We start from the raw sequence: 14,223 nt of genomic DNA, 5'->3' as shown, positions 1-14,223 counted from the left end.
TAGGGAAACAAGGTATTTAATCAACTTTAACCTCACCATATCATAAATGATAGTTTATCATCATTATCCTATTAATAATTGGCATAAATTATGTTTTTACTTCACCATCTTATAAAGCATTTAAAGAGCTTTCCAACGCATCCCACCGTGCATCAAAGGGAGTTACTAAACTCATTTTTTAGTGAAAATAATTGAACCAATTGATTTTTGACAAAGACCAATCGATTGTATGGAGCTTCTATCCAAATTTTCACTATTTGCACTGGACCAATCGATTGGTCATGGGTGTCAATCGATTGATACCTGCTATTTCTTTAAAAATTCCCATTCTGAATATGTTTTCTTCCATCCTTAACCATATTAAACCATTCCAACATTTAGGTTATAATAAACCCACACCAATCCACATGATTATTAGTCATAACTCCAAAAACAAAGCATATATTCAACCATGTTTCTTTATCATTCATACAACATGTAATCACCATAGCAACAACAACAACATGGTAACAACACAACATCCAACACCATAACACACCAAGATAACATGTAAAGGTTAGGTAACAACATATAGAAGCATGGAGAACTAAGAACAACAATAAGTTCATTAGGGATTTATCACCTCCATGATTATGCATTTCACACAAACTCTAATCCTAATTCATTAAATTTCTCCGAACCATAGCTAATCTAACTAGGAACCCACCTTTTGAAGATGATAAAGAATATGAGATGGTTTGGTGATGATGATAATGATGAGCTCCCACTATATAACTTTCTTCTTTTTCTTCTTCCTTATTTCTCTTCTTTCTTCCCTCTCTCTTCTTTCTTCTTACTGGTTTTTCTCCTTTCTTCTCTTACCCATTTTTTCTTTTATCTCTTACCACCACACACACACACACATAATATGTGTGATTGATAATATATAGAGAAAAAATCCCAAGTGAGCAATTGACCAATAATGATGTCACCAAAATGTTCCTTCGCGTCCTAATTAATAAAGGTCAGTCTCTTTTAATAAGAATTAAGCTAATATGTGTTTATTAATTACTCTATCGACAACAACTGACAACGAATAGAGCACTTAGGAACTCAGTTTGTCCTAAGTGACAACAACTGATAACCAGTAGAACATTTAAGAAAATATGAGATATTACATTGAGAGATTGATAACATGATTCAAAATAGACCATTAACTATTTCTATAACTGATTTAATTACAATTTTATTCAATTAAACAACAATCTCAATCTATTAAGTAACCTTTTTAATAAACTTGCATTATTTGACTACTATACCACTATTATTTTGATAATAACTCGAGTCATATGTGTCTAATTGAAGAGTTATTCATGAAGTTAGATATATAAGCAAAAAATTCTAAAAAATGATAAAAATAGTCTTAAGCTATTTCGAGCTATAATAAAATGTTTGATTTGTAAGAAGGTAAGTATTGAACAAAATATCACTCATACAAATATGCATATTGTAAGATATTTGATGGATAACACACAAACAGAATATAGTGAAATTTTCTATAATATCCTTTATAGAAACAAAATATAGTAAAATTTACTACAATATCCTTTACAATATCCTTTATATATGTAAATATTAATAACGGAGAAAGACATGAGAGGAAGATAAAAATAAAAGAGAGAGATGATGAATAAAGAGAGAGAGAGAGAGAGATAAATGAATTAAGAGAGAGATAGAGGAGACACGAGAGTGCGACAAATGGAAATAGAAAAAAGAGGCATGAGATAAAGATGGGGAAAAGAGCAAGAGATAAAGATGGTAAAGGGACGAGAGAGATAGTTAAGAGAAAAAGAGAGAAATATAGGGAAAGACGAAGGAAATGTGAAAGTGAGAGAGATACATAAATAAAAGAGAAAAAAGGGGAGGGGGTGGGAGAAATATTGAAGATGGAAAAATAAAATATATTAGAAGATGATACTGGAAGAAAGGATAGAGATGAAATGGTTTCTTGATTGAATAATATAAGAATATTTTAGTATTTTAGATATTTAGCACTTGAGACAAAAATCTATTCTATGATTTTGTGAGGAAAACAAAATTAAACACACCTTAATTTAGATAGTTAGTATTTTAGACATATAGTCTTTTAGATAGATGGTTAGGATTTTATATTGTTAGTATTTTAGACAATTTAGATATTGTTTGGTCTCATAGTCGACAATTTTGTTGTGTTGCTTCTCAAAAACATGACTAGAATTATCAATTATAGGTATCACATTAGAGTCAAACTAAAATCAATTAAAAGATTGAATAATAGACTGTCACAATAATAAAATATTTCAATATACTTTATTCCTTAAAGTGACATAAAACAAAATATATGATATATAAAATGAACACAAGAACTACAACTCTAATCAATATAATATATGATGATTATAATAACAAGAAGTTTAAGATGATATATTTATTGTTGTTGTTATAAAGCAATGACAAGGAATAAATTAGGAGTTTTTGATCTTGTACATAAATATTCTGGACAAATAATTAGGAAGAATATTTTTCACTTAAAGACCATGTCTAAGAAAAGTAAGAAAGTAATGCAAAATTTCTAATGCATTATTCATTAGCTATAAAATATAATTTCATGATCATGTCTAATTAGATTATTATCTATAACACCACTTGGTCTTAACTTAATATCCTTCCACCATAACATATAAATTCAAGATCAACAATGTGTGTTACTAGTGTTAAATATTTTTAGATCCTTACTCCAAAAGGTTGCTTGAAATATGAGATTGTCCTCATATATTTATACACTCAACAACCCCTAAACCTAAGTAATGTGAGATTTTAAACAAACTCCAACAACACAAATACATATTTAACACCCACCCTCACACCTAATGTGAGCATGGTTCTTAACCCGACTATGATACCATGTTAAATATGTTTGAATCTCAATCCCAAAAACTAGCTCAAAGAGTGAGGTTGCCTTCACATATTTATACATTCAATAACTCGGAAACCTAAATAATGTGAGACTTCAAATAAACTCCAACAACACAAATATATATTCAACAATTAGCACAAGTCATGTATGTTATATATCATTCTTAAGTTGATTATGAAATCTTCATATACATGCCTTCGAAGAACCATTATAATTGTTTGATTCCTTTAACTGGTTTTATAGTAAAAACATATATCAAAGCAATGGTAAAGTGTATATAATAATATTTTTTTAATTTTAAATCAACACAATGTCGAGCGAGTTGACAATAAGATTCTCTCCTGAAAACTGATTCAATTTATTAAGTCGTTTATTTGAGAGGTACTTCGATAATGATAAAGATATTGATTTCCCATAAAATTGCAATAATACTTGGATGAGATGACGTACATCTCTTTCAAGTTAACCAAATATCTTAGATTCATATTTGGCTTTGAGAATGTGGATAAATATATATTGAGAGAGCTTCGGTGTCTATTGGGATCCTCCAATATATTTTGAAGAAAATCTTTCTCACCTATTATCGTCTTCCCTAAATCAAAAGGCTAGTCTCCACAATTGCATGTAGATGATACTCGATTCATATTAAAATTGAAATTATAATGTACTACATTCATTCTTAAATATAAGATACCCATAAATATAAATTGTTCGTATATAATTCAGTCAATAACAATTATATTTATTTATATCTATGTATTAATGTAAATAAGTCGTTGATATTAACAAATTAATGACTTTTAGAAAAAAAAATATTTCTTTACTAATATATAAATCCATTATTACATTACATTATTCTAATGAAAATATCAACTAATCGTCTTCAATAAAGAATAAAATTATAACTCATCGTTAGTTGGTTTAGTGGTGATTGACGCTGGACTTGGTAGGGAGAGTCACGGTTCCCCACAATTGCGATCGGGAGGGAGTTTGACTCGCTTGATGCCAGAGATAATCCCCCGAACCGAACTATACCAGTTGTGATAAACCAAAAAAAAAAAAAAGAATAAAATTATAAAAATAATATCAATTATTCATAAATTTAATACCATAATCAACCTTCCCAATTTTTGTAATTTTCTTAAAAATATCTTATATTTAAGAACAAAATAAATTATAATTTTGTATCAATATTTCCTAAAAATTAGGGATTATGAATAAAAAATAAATCCAATAATAATACTAGATTATGAATCAAAAAATAAATCCAATAATAATATCTAGATATGATAAATAATTCATTCTCATAGGCAAATTTTTCTTTTCCTCACACTATCTCATTACCATATTCCTAATACCAATCCACTACCCACCTATCCAAAAGCTTAACTCAACCATAGTCAAAAACTAATCATGGTTAATGAATCCTCAAATAATGTAATAAATACCACAATAAAAGGTGATTTTTCTCATTCATCAATCTCTTCTAAAAATCATATATTCCCCATCTCAAATTTATTTTCCTCAAATTCTCTTCTCCTTCTCTATTTCTTAGAGAGAAAATAAATTTTTTTGGGGCTAGGGTTATAAATAAATACAAAACAAAGGAAGTTTGAAGAAAATTAGATTCCAAATCAAAGGTCACCATAAATTTTACCTAGGGACTATTCTATTCTCTCCATCTCTTTTATTCACACAACAGGTATGTATTATGTCTCTTTCTCTCCCCCAATTTTTTCTCTCCATCTCCAATGAAAATTTCATTATATTTCTTTTTACTCTTTCAAAATTTTAGATCTATTTGGGTAAGAATTTTAATTTTAATTTTAATTTTAATTTCTAAATAATTCTTGTACTATCAGATTCCCATGGGTCTTCTTAGATCAAAACCTATTTCCCGAAAAATCTATTTTCTCAAAACCCCTCAGATTTTTGAAGAATAGCATCTGCATCTGTTCAAAACTTGAACTTTCGCCCCTCTATTTTTCTCTATTTACACTCGAAAACACCGATTATCGCCGATTTAATAATTTTTTTCATGAATCGAAACAATGCGCGGGATTCCGAAAATTTTCTCTCGCTCTCCCTCTTCTATATCTTTACAAATTTAGATATGGAGAGAGAAAGAGATACATAGAGAGAGAGAGTTTCTCTCTCTAAAATCTACAACTCTTGATTCTCATCTGGTACCTTTTCACATTCATCACTGAATCTGCTTGCATAATCGGTTTTGATTTTGAAATTTTTGTTTATTTTTTTTGAACCTGGTTAGGTTAGGGTTAGGGTTAGGGTTTATAATGGAACCTTTTTAGTATGATTTTGTTTTTGATTATGTTTTGGATTTGCATGACAGGCTTGTTGTGGAGCTAGCTAAGAGTTTTGATGGAGCTGATGCTGTTGTTTTTGTAGATTTTATCTGGTGAAAGTTTAGTGTAATTTTTTGATTAGTTTGTTGGTGTTTATTTAGAAAGAGATCTAGAAAATGTTGGGAAGTGAGCAACCTTTGGATTTGTATAAACTGTTCATGGTGGTGAAGGATAAAGGTGGTTATGATGTTGTTTGTAAGAACAGGCTGTGGGATTTGGTTGGGGAAGAGTATGGGTTGGGTGTGAATGTTGGTTCATCTGTTGAACTTGTTTACAGTAAGTATTTGAGTACTTTAGAGACGCCGTTGAAGAATGTAGTTGATGGTGAGTTTCCTAAGTGTGATTTAGTGGATGATAGAGTTAAGTTTGGCGAGCGGTTGATGGAGTTGCAGGCTGAGTTTTTGTTGGAGGATTATGGTGAGGACGATGATGAACTCAAGGGTGTTTATGAGTGTAGGAGGAAGTTTTGCGGTACTAATAGGGTGAAGGGCGTGAACCCTGAGTTGAATGCGGCTGAACTCGAAAGGGTTTATGACTACATAGATGGGAGGAAGTTATGTGATGCTAATGGAGTGAAGGATGCCAATCTTGAGTCTAATGCGGTTAAGAAAGTTAAGAGCGGAGGAGTTGTTGATGTGTGTATGCAGGAAAGTAGGACAGATGCTGTTGAAACAATGGAAGAGTTTGATGAGGGTGGAATAAAAGTAGTGGATGTATCCGAAACAGTAAACGATATGCCTGGGTTGTCAGATGGAAGCAAGAGGTGTGATAATGATGATGATGCTGATTTCTTAATATTGGATACGTCTAGTGTTAATAGAGAGAGCTTTGGTCGGAAGAGGAAGAGAGAGTCAATGTCAGAAATTCTAAGTTGGGTTACTAGCACTGCAAAGAATATTTGTGATCCTGTTGTAGGTTCAATGCCTGAAAAGTCAAAGTGGAAGTCTTACAGTAATGAAGAGACCTGGAAGAAGGTTTTGTTGTTTCGAGAAGCTGCCTTTTTGAAAAAGGATTTTGGATCAAACTGTGAAAAACTCACTTGGCTGGTAAGTTGAAAACAACTAAATGCTCTCTATTTTTCATGTGTATGACCGGTGATATTTGAAATATAATGTAGGGCTGTGTGTCATTTTTTTGCCTAGACCATGCATCATAGAAAATATTGCCAATAGTTTATGATGTAAGAGGTCCTTTTGTCATTTGCATTATAATTATTGTATTAATGGATGGTGTTTCTATATGAATTAGATTTATGGATAACTATTTGTTACTTGACTATGTTCGAACATGTTGTTTTCTGTGTTTTAAATGGGCCTGCCTATCTTTGTTGTATCAAAATATTTATATGGCTAATCTTCTGTTGTTTTTTAAAATAAATATCCGTGTTGAAAGAATAGTTTTGGTTGTTAGAGGGCTATTTTATCTTTTCTTTATTTATTTTGGTATACTTTCACAACTAAATCCTGCAATGTAATTATTTCACACGTGATTCAATTTTATTTAGTTCTTGTTCTAGCCACATTTATTTTTGAAGATTATTATTATATTTGATATATAATATAACTTTAACCTGTGACTCTAGTTTTTCATCAAAAGCAATGTTTTAAAAACTAGACCAAACCGTGTAGTTCAATCAGGTTAACCGGGAACCAGCTTGTTTTACGGTTGTACGGAAGTTTGGTTGACTCAGATTGAACTAGAGTTGAATTGGGTTGATTTGTAATTTGGTTGAATCAGATTGAACTAGGGTTGATGAACTGGGTTGAATTGTAATTGTAATTGATTCAACCGGGTTTTTCTTTTTTTGTGCTACATGTTAAGCACATTAAATTAAACTATTGTGAAGATTTATTATTTGAATTTTTATCTTTGTTTCAATCAACACTAAATTAGAATCGTCATTAATATCCTATTTATAATGAGAATTCATTAAAATCTTGTTACACAGTTCCTATGTTCTCAATTGCACGCTATAGTGAGATAGTGTAGCAGTTGGAGAGTTCGGTGCGGTGCACTTGGTCTGTGAGCCGCTGTCAATAATAGCGGTTGTAGATTTTTGACCCCAAACCTCTATTGCAGCTGCTACTGCATTTGTTATTAGAATTTTGGGGATAAATTCCTTTAATTTTTTTTCAACTGTTGTCTTTTTTTAAATGGTATAAATTTCAATTGAAATCTTTTGATAATTAAAGTTATATTCTTGCTCACAAATAATTGTTCTGCTCTTCTTCCTACTTTTAGTTCAGGTCTGTTTTATTCTTCTTCTCTACTTAAATTTATCACTCTATATTTTAGGTTCTTTAACTATTAAGTATGTTGATCTCTTTACTTTTGTGCATTAGTTTATTTGTAAGTATTTATGTTACTATGCACTGGTTTTTAGTCTTTGCAATAGCGGTTATCCCACTATCCACTATCCTCACCTTACAAGCCAGTTTTGTATGGATAAGTTAGGCCCAACCCACACATTCTAAAAAGTTTGAATTTATTGCTATTTTAATATTAGATTCCATAGATTGATTTAGAGTCGTGTACAACATCTGTTAAATTATTGTCTATTTTGTTATTCTAGTTTTGTTGAAAACAAAGCTCTACAAACAAACTAGAAAAAATGATGGAAGTTTGGTCAAACCTCAATTTTATACTCCCTCCCTTCCACATTGATTTTTACTTTCAATTTTGAATGTAACATCAATTACTTTATTTCAATTGCATCATTTCCACTTTGTGTTTGTGATAATGGTGAATTCACCAATACTTGATAAGGTAAGTGTTTGTAAAATTATCATTCACTTTCTTTTGTTTTTAGCCTATTCTTAGTTTGTGTCAAATGAACAAATGCATAACTCATTGTGGGACGAAGAGAGTAATAAATTATGTACTTTTTCAACTTGAGGGTATGCATACTCGCTTGGAAAATAATTAGAGACTCTGTAGTATATTAAGTTATAGCTTGTACAAGATTCTCTAAATTTATGTTCTTGTCATGTTGAAGACATGCATAATATAAACCGATTTATAGACCTCTTTTGGGATGTTATCATTAAGTAATAGAGGTTCACTTGTTATATTCATTATTTTATGTGTATCTAGTCTCTAGTAGGTGCTTAACATTTATTGATAAGTTCTTGATAGAAGAATTTGCTTTATTTTTGGATGATAGAGATCTTTAATCGCTCTTTTGAGATAACTTGAATATTTGCCTAAATGTTTTCTTAGTATTGTTGAAAACGTAAGCTGAAACTATTTTCTGTCATATTTTAGGCTCAGAAGATGCATCCTTGCATGTATGATGATAGCCTTGGGGCAAATTACAATCTTAGACAGAGGATCAAATCTGACAATGGAGTTTTAGTTGGAAAATCTGCATCTATCTTTTCAAGGTTGCGAAGAACCTCAAGTGATACTGAAAGCAGTACCAAAAAAAAGTTACGTGCCTCCTGTTCTTCTGAATCAATTCTTGACACACCTCCCACAGTGAACATCCCTCTTGGGCCAAGCCATCAAGCTGAGGTGCCTGAATGGACTGGGACGACTCATGAGAGTGATTCTAAGTGGTTGGGAACCCAAGTATGGCCACTAAAAACTGTAAAATCCAGACTTTTGGATAGGGAATCTGTTGGAAATGGAAGACGCAATTCATGTAAATGCAGAGTACAAGGCTCTGTTGAGTGTGTTCGATTTCACATTGCTGAGAAAAGGGCTAAACTCAAGCTGGAATTAGGTGCGGCCTTTTATCAGTGGAGTCTAGATAAGATAGGTGAGGAAGTTAGGCGATGGTGGACACCGCAAGAAGAGAAGAAGTTCAAAGATGTAGTGAAATCGAATCCTGCTTCACTTGATAGACGTTTCTGGGATGATATTTTCAAAGCATTTCCTAAGAAGAGCAGGGAAAGTTTAGTCAACTACTACTTCAATGTCTTTCTTTTGCAGCGCAGAGCATACCAGAATAGGCATACTCCTGATAACATCGACAGCGATGATGATGAATCGGAGTTTACACCATTGAAGGGTGTTTTTGGACATCAAACTAGTAAATCACCCAGCTTCACCTTATTATCCCCTAAGAAGCCACAAACAAAGCCACAGTCGAAGGGAAGATAGGTAGTGAATATTAGTCAAATCCCGAGCTTCATTGAGAATGAACATTTTGAAAATTTAGCGTCTTTGCTGCTGCAGTTTTTTGGTGTCGAAGGAATTTATCTCCTTGAATATTATATAAATTGTCATTGCTATTAAGGACTAAAGATTGTTTTGGTGTAGGGTCAGTTATGAGGTAAAAGATGTTGCCTTTGGTGGTGGAAGCAGATAACAAGTAACTATGAAGGTCTGATATACTAGAAGTTCAAGTTGCTGCTTTTTGTTCACATGCATTTAATTTTGAGACCTACATTCTGTCTGTTCACAGTGATGCATTGCAGCCACAGCTTCTTTTAATTACACATATTTTCACCAGATTTTGGCAAAGGTTACATCAAAGTTGAAACAACACCATGAATATACCAGCAAATTTTTATTGTAGATGATCATGAAACAAATGCACCAAAGTTTAACTTAAATTTCAGCTTGTCCAAATTTCTAATTGATGTTTCTTTCAATACAATGAAAAAATTGTTTTAGGCTAGGGTTTGGAAGTTTGCCAATTACCTTTCCTATATGCCAACTTCCAAGTAATTCTACTTTTGGAGCTAATACATTCTATTGACCCTCCTTATAAGTTATGTGGGAGGGGCCAATGATATTTGGTTTACTTATTATATCTATGCATGAATATTTTCTTGAAAGTGTAGTAGTTTATAAACTTTCATGTGCCATTTATCTCCTTTCATAGGAAACATCTAAACTGCCATATCTTTTGGGAACCGTATCTTGATTAATTGTTGATTTTATTTAGGTTTGTTTGAGAGTTAGGAGGGAATGATTGTGGGGATGGGAGTAAATGATTTAGGGAGGAGAATGGTTGTGATGATATTTTCAAATCCTTTATTTACTAGAGTTTTATTTTTTATGGAGAAAAGTAGACCTTATGCCCAAGGATGTCAATTTTATGCATAGGGATAGAGATGTTAACTTACATCTTCTAGATGAAATCTCCATGGAATTTTTTTGTTTGAGGTCCTAAAGATAGTAAATTTTAATGTGATGAGGACAAAGTTTCCTCAAAGGCATTTTGATAATAGGGACAATGAAATAGAGATAACTAACGTATCCTTGTCATCAAAGGCACTTTGATAACAGAGATAATGAAATAGAGACAACTAACATATCCCCGTCACCTCTCGTTTTGCCTAGAATATCGAGAAAACTAACATATCCCTATCACCTCTCGTTTGGCCTAGAATACCGTTATATCATTAAGGAGACTTTGTTGTCTATTATGATCTTACAAGGTTCGAGAGATTAGTTTCTGTAGTTGTGCGTTTAGCCTAGAATATTGTTATATCATTAGGGAGAGTTTGCCGCCTATTATGGTCTTATAAGCAGTTGAGTACTATGTTGTTATTGGTCTACCTTCAGTGAGAAGTAGATGAATATGCTCATCCCATGACCTTGTTGTAAATCTATCTTCAGTGAGAAGCGTCTGGATACAATTTTTGTTTGTACATCTACCTTTAGCCAGAAGCGGCCGGATATGATGCTTCTATATCCTCATTAAGAAGCAAATGAATAAAATTCTCGAGATACCTTGTTGTGAATCTACCTCCAACATAAGCGGTTGGATTAGGCATGGCAACAAAATTCATACCTGCGGGTACCCATCCGAACTTGCCTCAAAGTTGACGGAGAAAACTTGCTTTGACTAGATTTTAGTTTGGGTTTGAGTTTTTCCCGATTACCAAAGATGGGGACGAGTCGGGTAATGGGGACACTAGTACCCACTATGAATCCGCTCTGTTCATTTCATTATGTACATTATTATTATTTATTTTAGATAATTTAGAATATTAAAAATATGGTCAATATTTTGATAATTTATTTTTTATTTATTATTTAAAATATTTAAAAATATATGTATGAAATATTTTGAGATTATTTTATTTTATTATTTATAATGTAATTTGATTTTGGAAAAAAATAAATATTTCTATTAAAAAAAAATATTTTTACTAAATGGATGGTGGCAGGGGGTGATACCCGAACCTAACCTGAACTCGTTTGAGACGGGTTTGAGTTTTAATTCTCCATCCCCGTTTGAGTTAGGGGCGGGGAACGAGGATTGTTTGGGGATTCGAGTTTGAGTTTGGGGGAGGTAAAAACTGTCTTAGTCATGCCCTCCGCCCCTTTGCCATGCCTAGGTTGAATACAATAATGATTAAAGAAAGTCTACCTCCAACATAAGCGGTTGAACATGATTGTGATTGAGTGAATCTACCTCCAATATAAGCGGTTCGACATGATTCGTATTGAGTGAATATCCCTCCACTATAGGCGGTTAGATATGATTTTACCCCTAGCATGAACATTTGAATATGATTCTTGTAAAGTAATTTACCTTCGATGAGGAACGGTCTAATATGATACTTTATTATGAATCCATCCCCGACAGAGCAGCATAATATGATTACACTTTCGTTATGATCTACCTTTAGTAAGGAGCGGTTGAACGTGATCTTTCAATCCCTAGTGAATCTACCTTAAGCGAGAGGCAGCTGAATATGATCATTTATTCTCCAGAGACCTACCTTTAGTGAGAGGCGACTAAATCTTATCTTCTGACATATTTGAGGAAAGTAAAATATTGACCTTCAGGTTGGTATTGGTTTATCATATCCCCAACAAGAATAACTCCATAAGCTCACAGCATGTCATCTCATTTCATCAAAGGACAAAATTTAAGTCTTTTGTATTTAACTATCTTTCACCATGATTATATGAAGATTGACATCCTTCATATCTTCTTGTTAAAGATATTTAAATAGGGACAACTGCCATACCCTAAAATTTGCCTGAGGTTTTTGGCTATTTCATTAAGTTATTAATCACATTGCATTTCATTCTTAGGCATGATTCATTAAGGTCAATAAAAGTCAACCAGAATAAATTTCAGTTTTGCAGACAGACCAGTTGAATCAATTTTCATTCGCATGTAAATTAGCAAGCGAAATTTTTTGAGTTTGGACCTGCGACTGTTTGTTTTAACGAACTACAGTATTTTATTATGGTATGCTCATTTTATTTTTTACATACGCACATGTTCGCATCTTAATCAGTTTGAGCATTTTCATAAGGGTATTTTAAACTGTAATAATTAATCTACACATGTCTGTTTTCCTGAACTTTGTTACGCGTAGTTTAGTTTAGTGCGTTCCTTTTACTTTTCTTCGCGTTTGCGCACGTTCGCTTTTACACGATTTAGTCCTTTTTTTCTCTGATTTTTAATCAATAATTGATTAATTTGGCACAAAATATCTTCAAACCAACTTGTGCACCATTCTTTCTCACAAAAAAAAAATCACACGAATTTCATTTTCTCATTCATTCTCATTCACTCACATTTTTTCTTCACATGCTTTCATAATAAAATTTCACACACTTGCACTTTTGGAATGTCATTATTAGGAATGTTTGGTTAGAGGCATGAAAGATCACAGAAAAACACGAAAATTTGCTCCACCATCATCACCTCACATAAATCTCACTCTCCACTCTTCTTCAACCTTCCTCCTGTTAGACGGTAGGCTACGATATAAAGGAGGGTGCATAGATTGCAGTTAAAATTTTCTTATAAAATTTTGTTTTGAAAAATATTTAACTATGACGTGTAAAAACAATCTCGGATCGAAAATCGTCTATCCCAAACCTTTATCAAAAATACCGGATATGGATAAATCGATAGAACAAATACGTAAGATGAGAAAAACAATCAATATATTTTCAACAACTAAGTTTGAATATAAATCACACTATAGTAATCAATTTCCAATAAAATATCAAACAAATATCTACTTAAGTAATTGATTTTGTTGATATGAGAAACCAATTACAATCACATAGATTGCAATCAACTCAACAAAAAAAATTGAAGTATTAAACGGAGAAATTATCTCTGTGTATCGATTGCACAATCAACGTTTTCACAATTTACAAGTAATCGTAAAAGTGAGAGAGAGAGAGAGAGAAAGTGATATATATATATATATATATATATATATAGAGAGAGAGAGAGAGAGAGAGAGAGAGAGAGAGAGAGAGAGAGAGAGAGAGAGAGAGAGAGAGAAGGTTTTATTTAGGAAGTTTTCCAATTGACCTCTCTATGGGTACATCTGCCCCCAATTTCAAAGGAAATGAGATGAAGAAAAACTAACCTTTGTAAATGTAGTTTACAAAAGAAAAAGTAGCAATTCAACCCTCTAAACTCTATGGTTGACGTTGATCCTATCTTATTCTCTTCCTTTGATCTTGAGCTCGATCAAGTAACTCGATACTTCCAATTTGATCTTCCGGTTACCGTTACTCCTTCAACAGAAACCTTTTCTTTGAAGCTTTCACTCAGGTGAATCCAAATTGCGAACGTATCGTGACCATATATTACCAAAGTGATCCTCCGGTTACCGTTACTCCTTTGACAAAAACCCCAGTTCTTCAAAGCATTCACTAGGATGAATCCAAATTGCACAATCTTGTGAAAAACTCCCAAATCCATCCTTGATCTTGGAAGAAAATCCAAAATGGATTTATCTTGAAAACCCCCAAAGATCTTTCAACCCAATTGATTACACCAAATCCTAATAGGACCTTACCAAACTATCTCTTGATCACAAAACAAAAATAATTATGTATAGTTGTTGTATGTATGCAATGAGAGAGGATGAATATGATGAAAATATTTGTATATTTTTTATTTCAATAGTTTAAAATGATGCATTAATGACTATATATATGTGTGAGAGTGTGAAAGAGTGAAAAAAAAGGGTTGCCAAA

The 14,223-nt window shown here is 32.4% G+C and overlaps 1 protein-coding gene across 4 annotated transcripts; it reads left to right on the top strand.

Moving 5' to 3' along the window:
* The first annotated feature begins 4,428 nt into the window (after positions 1–4,428).
* On the top strand, positions 4,429–9,876 carry LOC131609625 (AT-rich interactive domain-containing protein 2-like). 4 transcript variants are annotated; one of them, XM_058881385.1, is made up of 4 exons: positions 4,429–4,637; positions 5,289–6,347; positions 8,566–9,405; positions 9,565–9,876. In XM_058881385.1, exons 2-3 carry the CDS (start codon positions 5,418–5,420, stop codon positions 9,403–9,405), a joined length of 1,770 nt encoding a protein of 589 aa, XP_058737368.1. In that variant the 5' UTR covers positions 4,429–4,637; positions 5,289–5,417; the 3' UTR covers positions 9,565–9,876. The 4 variants fall into 4 exon arrangements, with proteins under 4 accessions (XP_058737368.1, XP_058737369.1, XP_058737370.1 ...); XM_058881386.1 differs by lacking the exon at positions 4,429–4,637 and adding an exon at positions 4,683–4,740; XM_058881387.1 differs by lacking the exon at positions 4,429–4,637 and adding an exon at positions 4,802–5,121 and having other exon boundaries at positions 9,571–9,876.
* Positions 9,877–14,223: the final 4,347 nt, after the last annotated feature.

The sequence above is a fragment of the Vicia villosa genome, linkage group LG6, assembly GCF_029867415.1.
Source record: "Vicia villosa cultivar HV-30 ecotype Madison, WI linkage group LG6, Vvil1.0, whole genome shotgun sequence".
Classification (NCBI taxonomy): domain Eukaryota; kingdom Viridiplantae; phylum Streptophyta; class Magnoliopsida; order Fabales; family Fabaceae; genus Vicia; species Vicia villosa.
The sequence above is the reverse complement of the archived record's forward strand: the minus strand, read 5'-3'. Positions and strand labels throughout refer to the sequence as shown.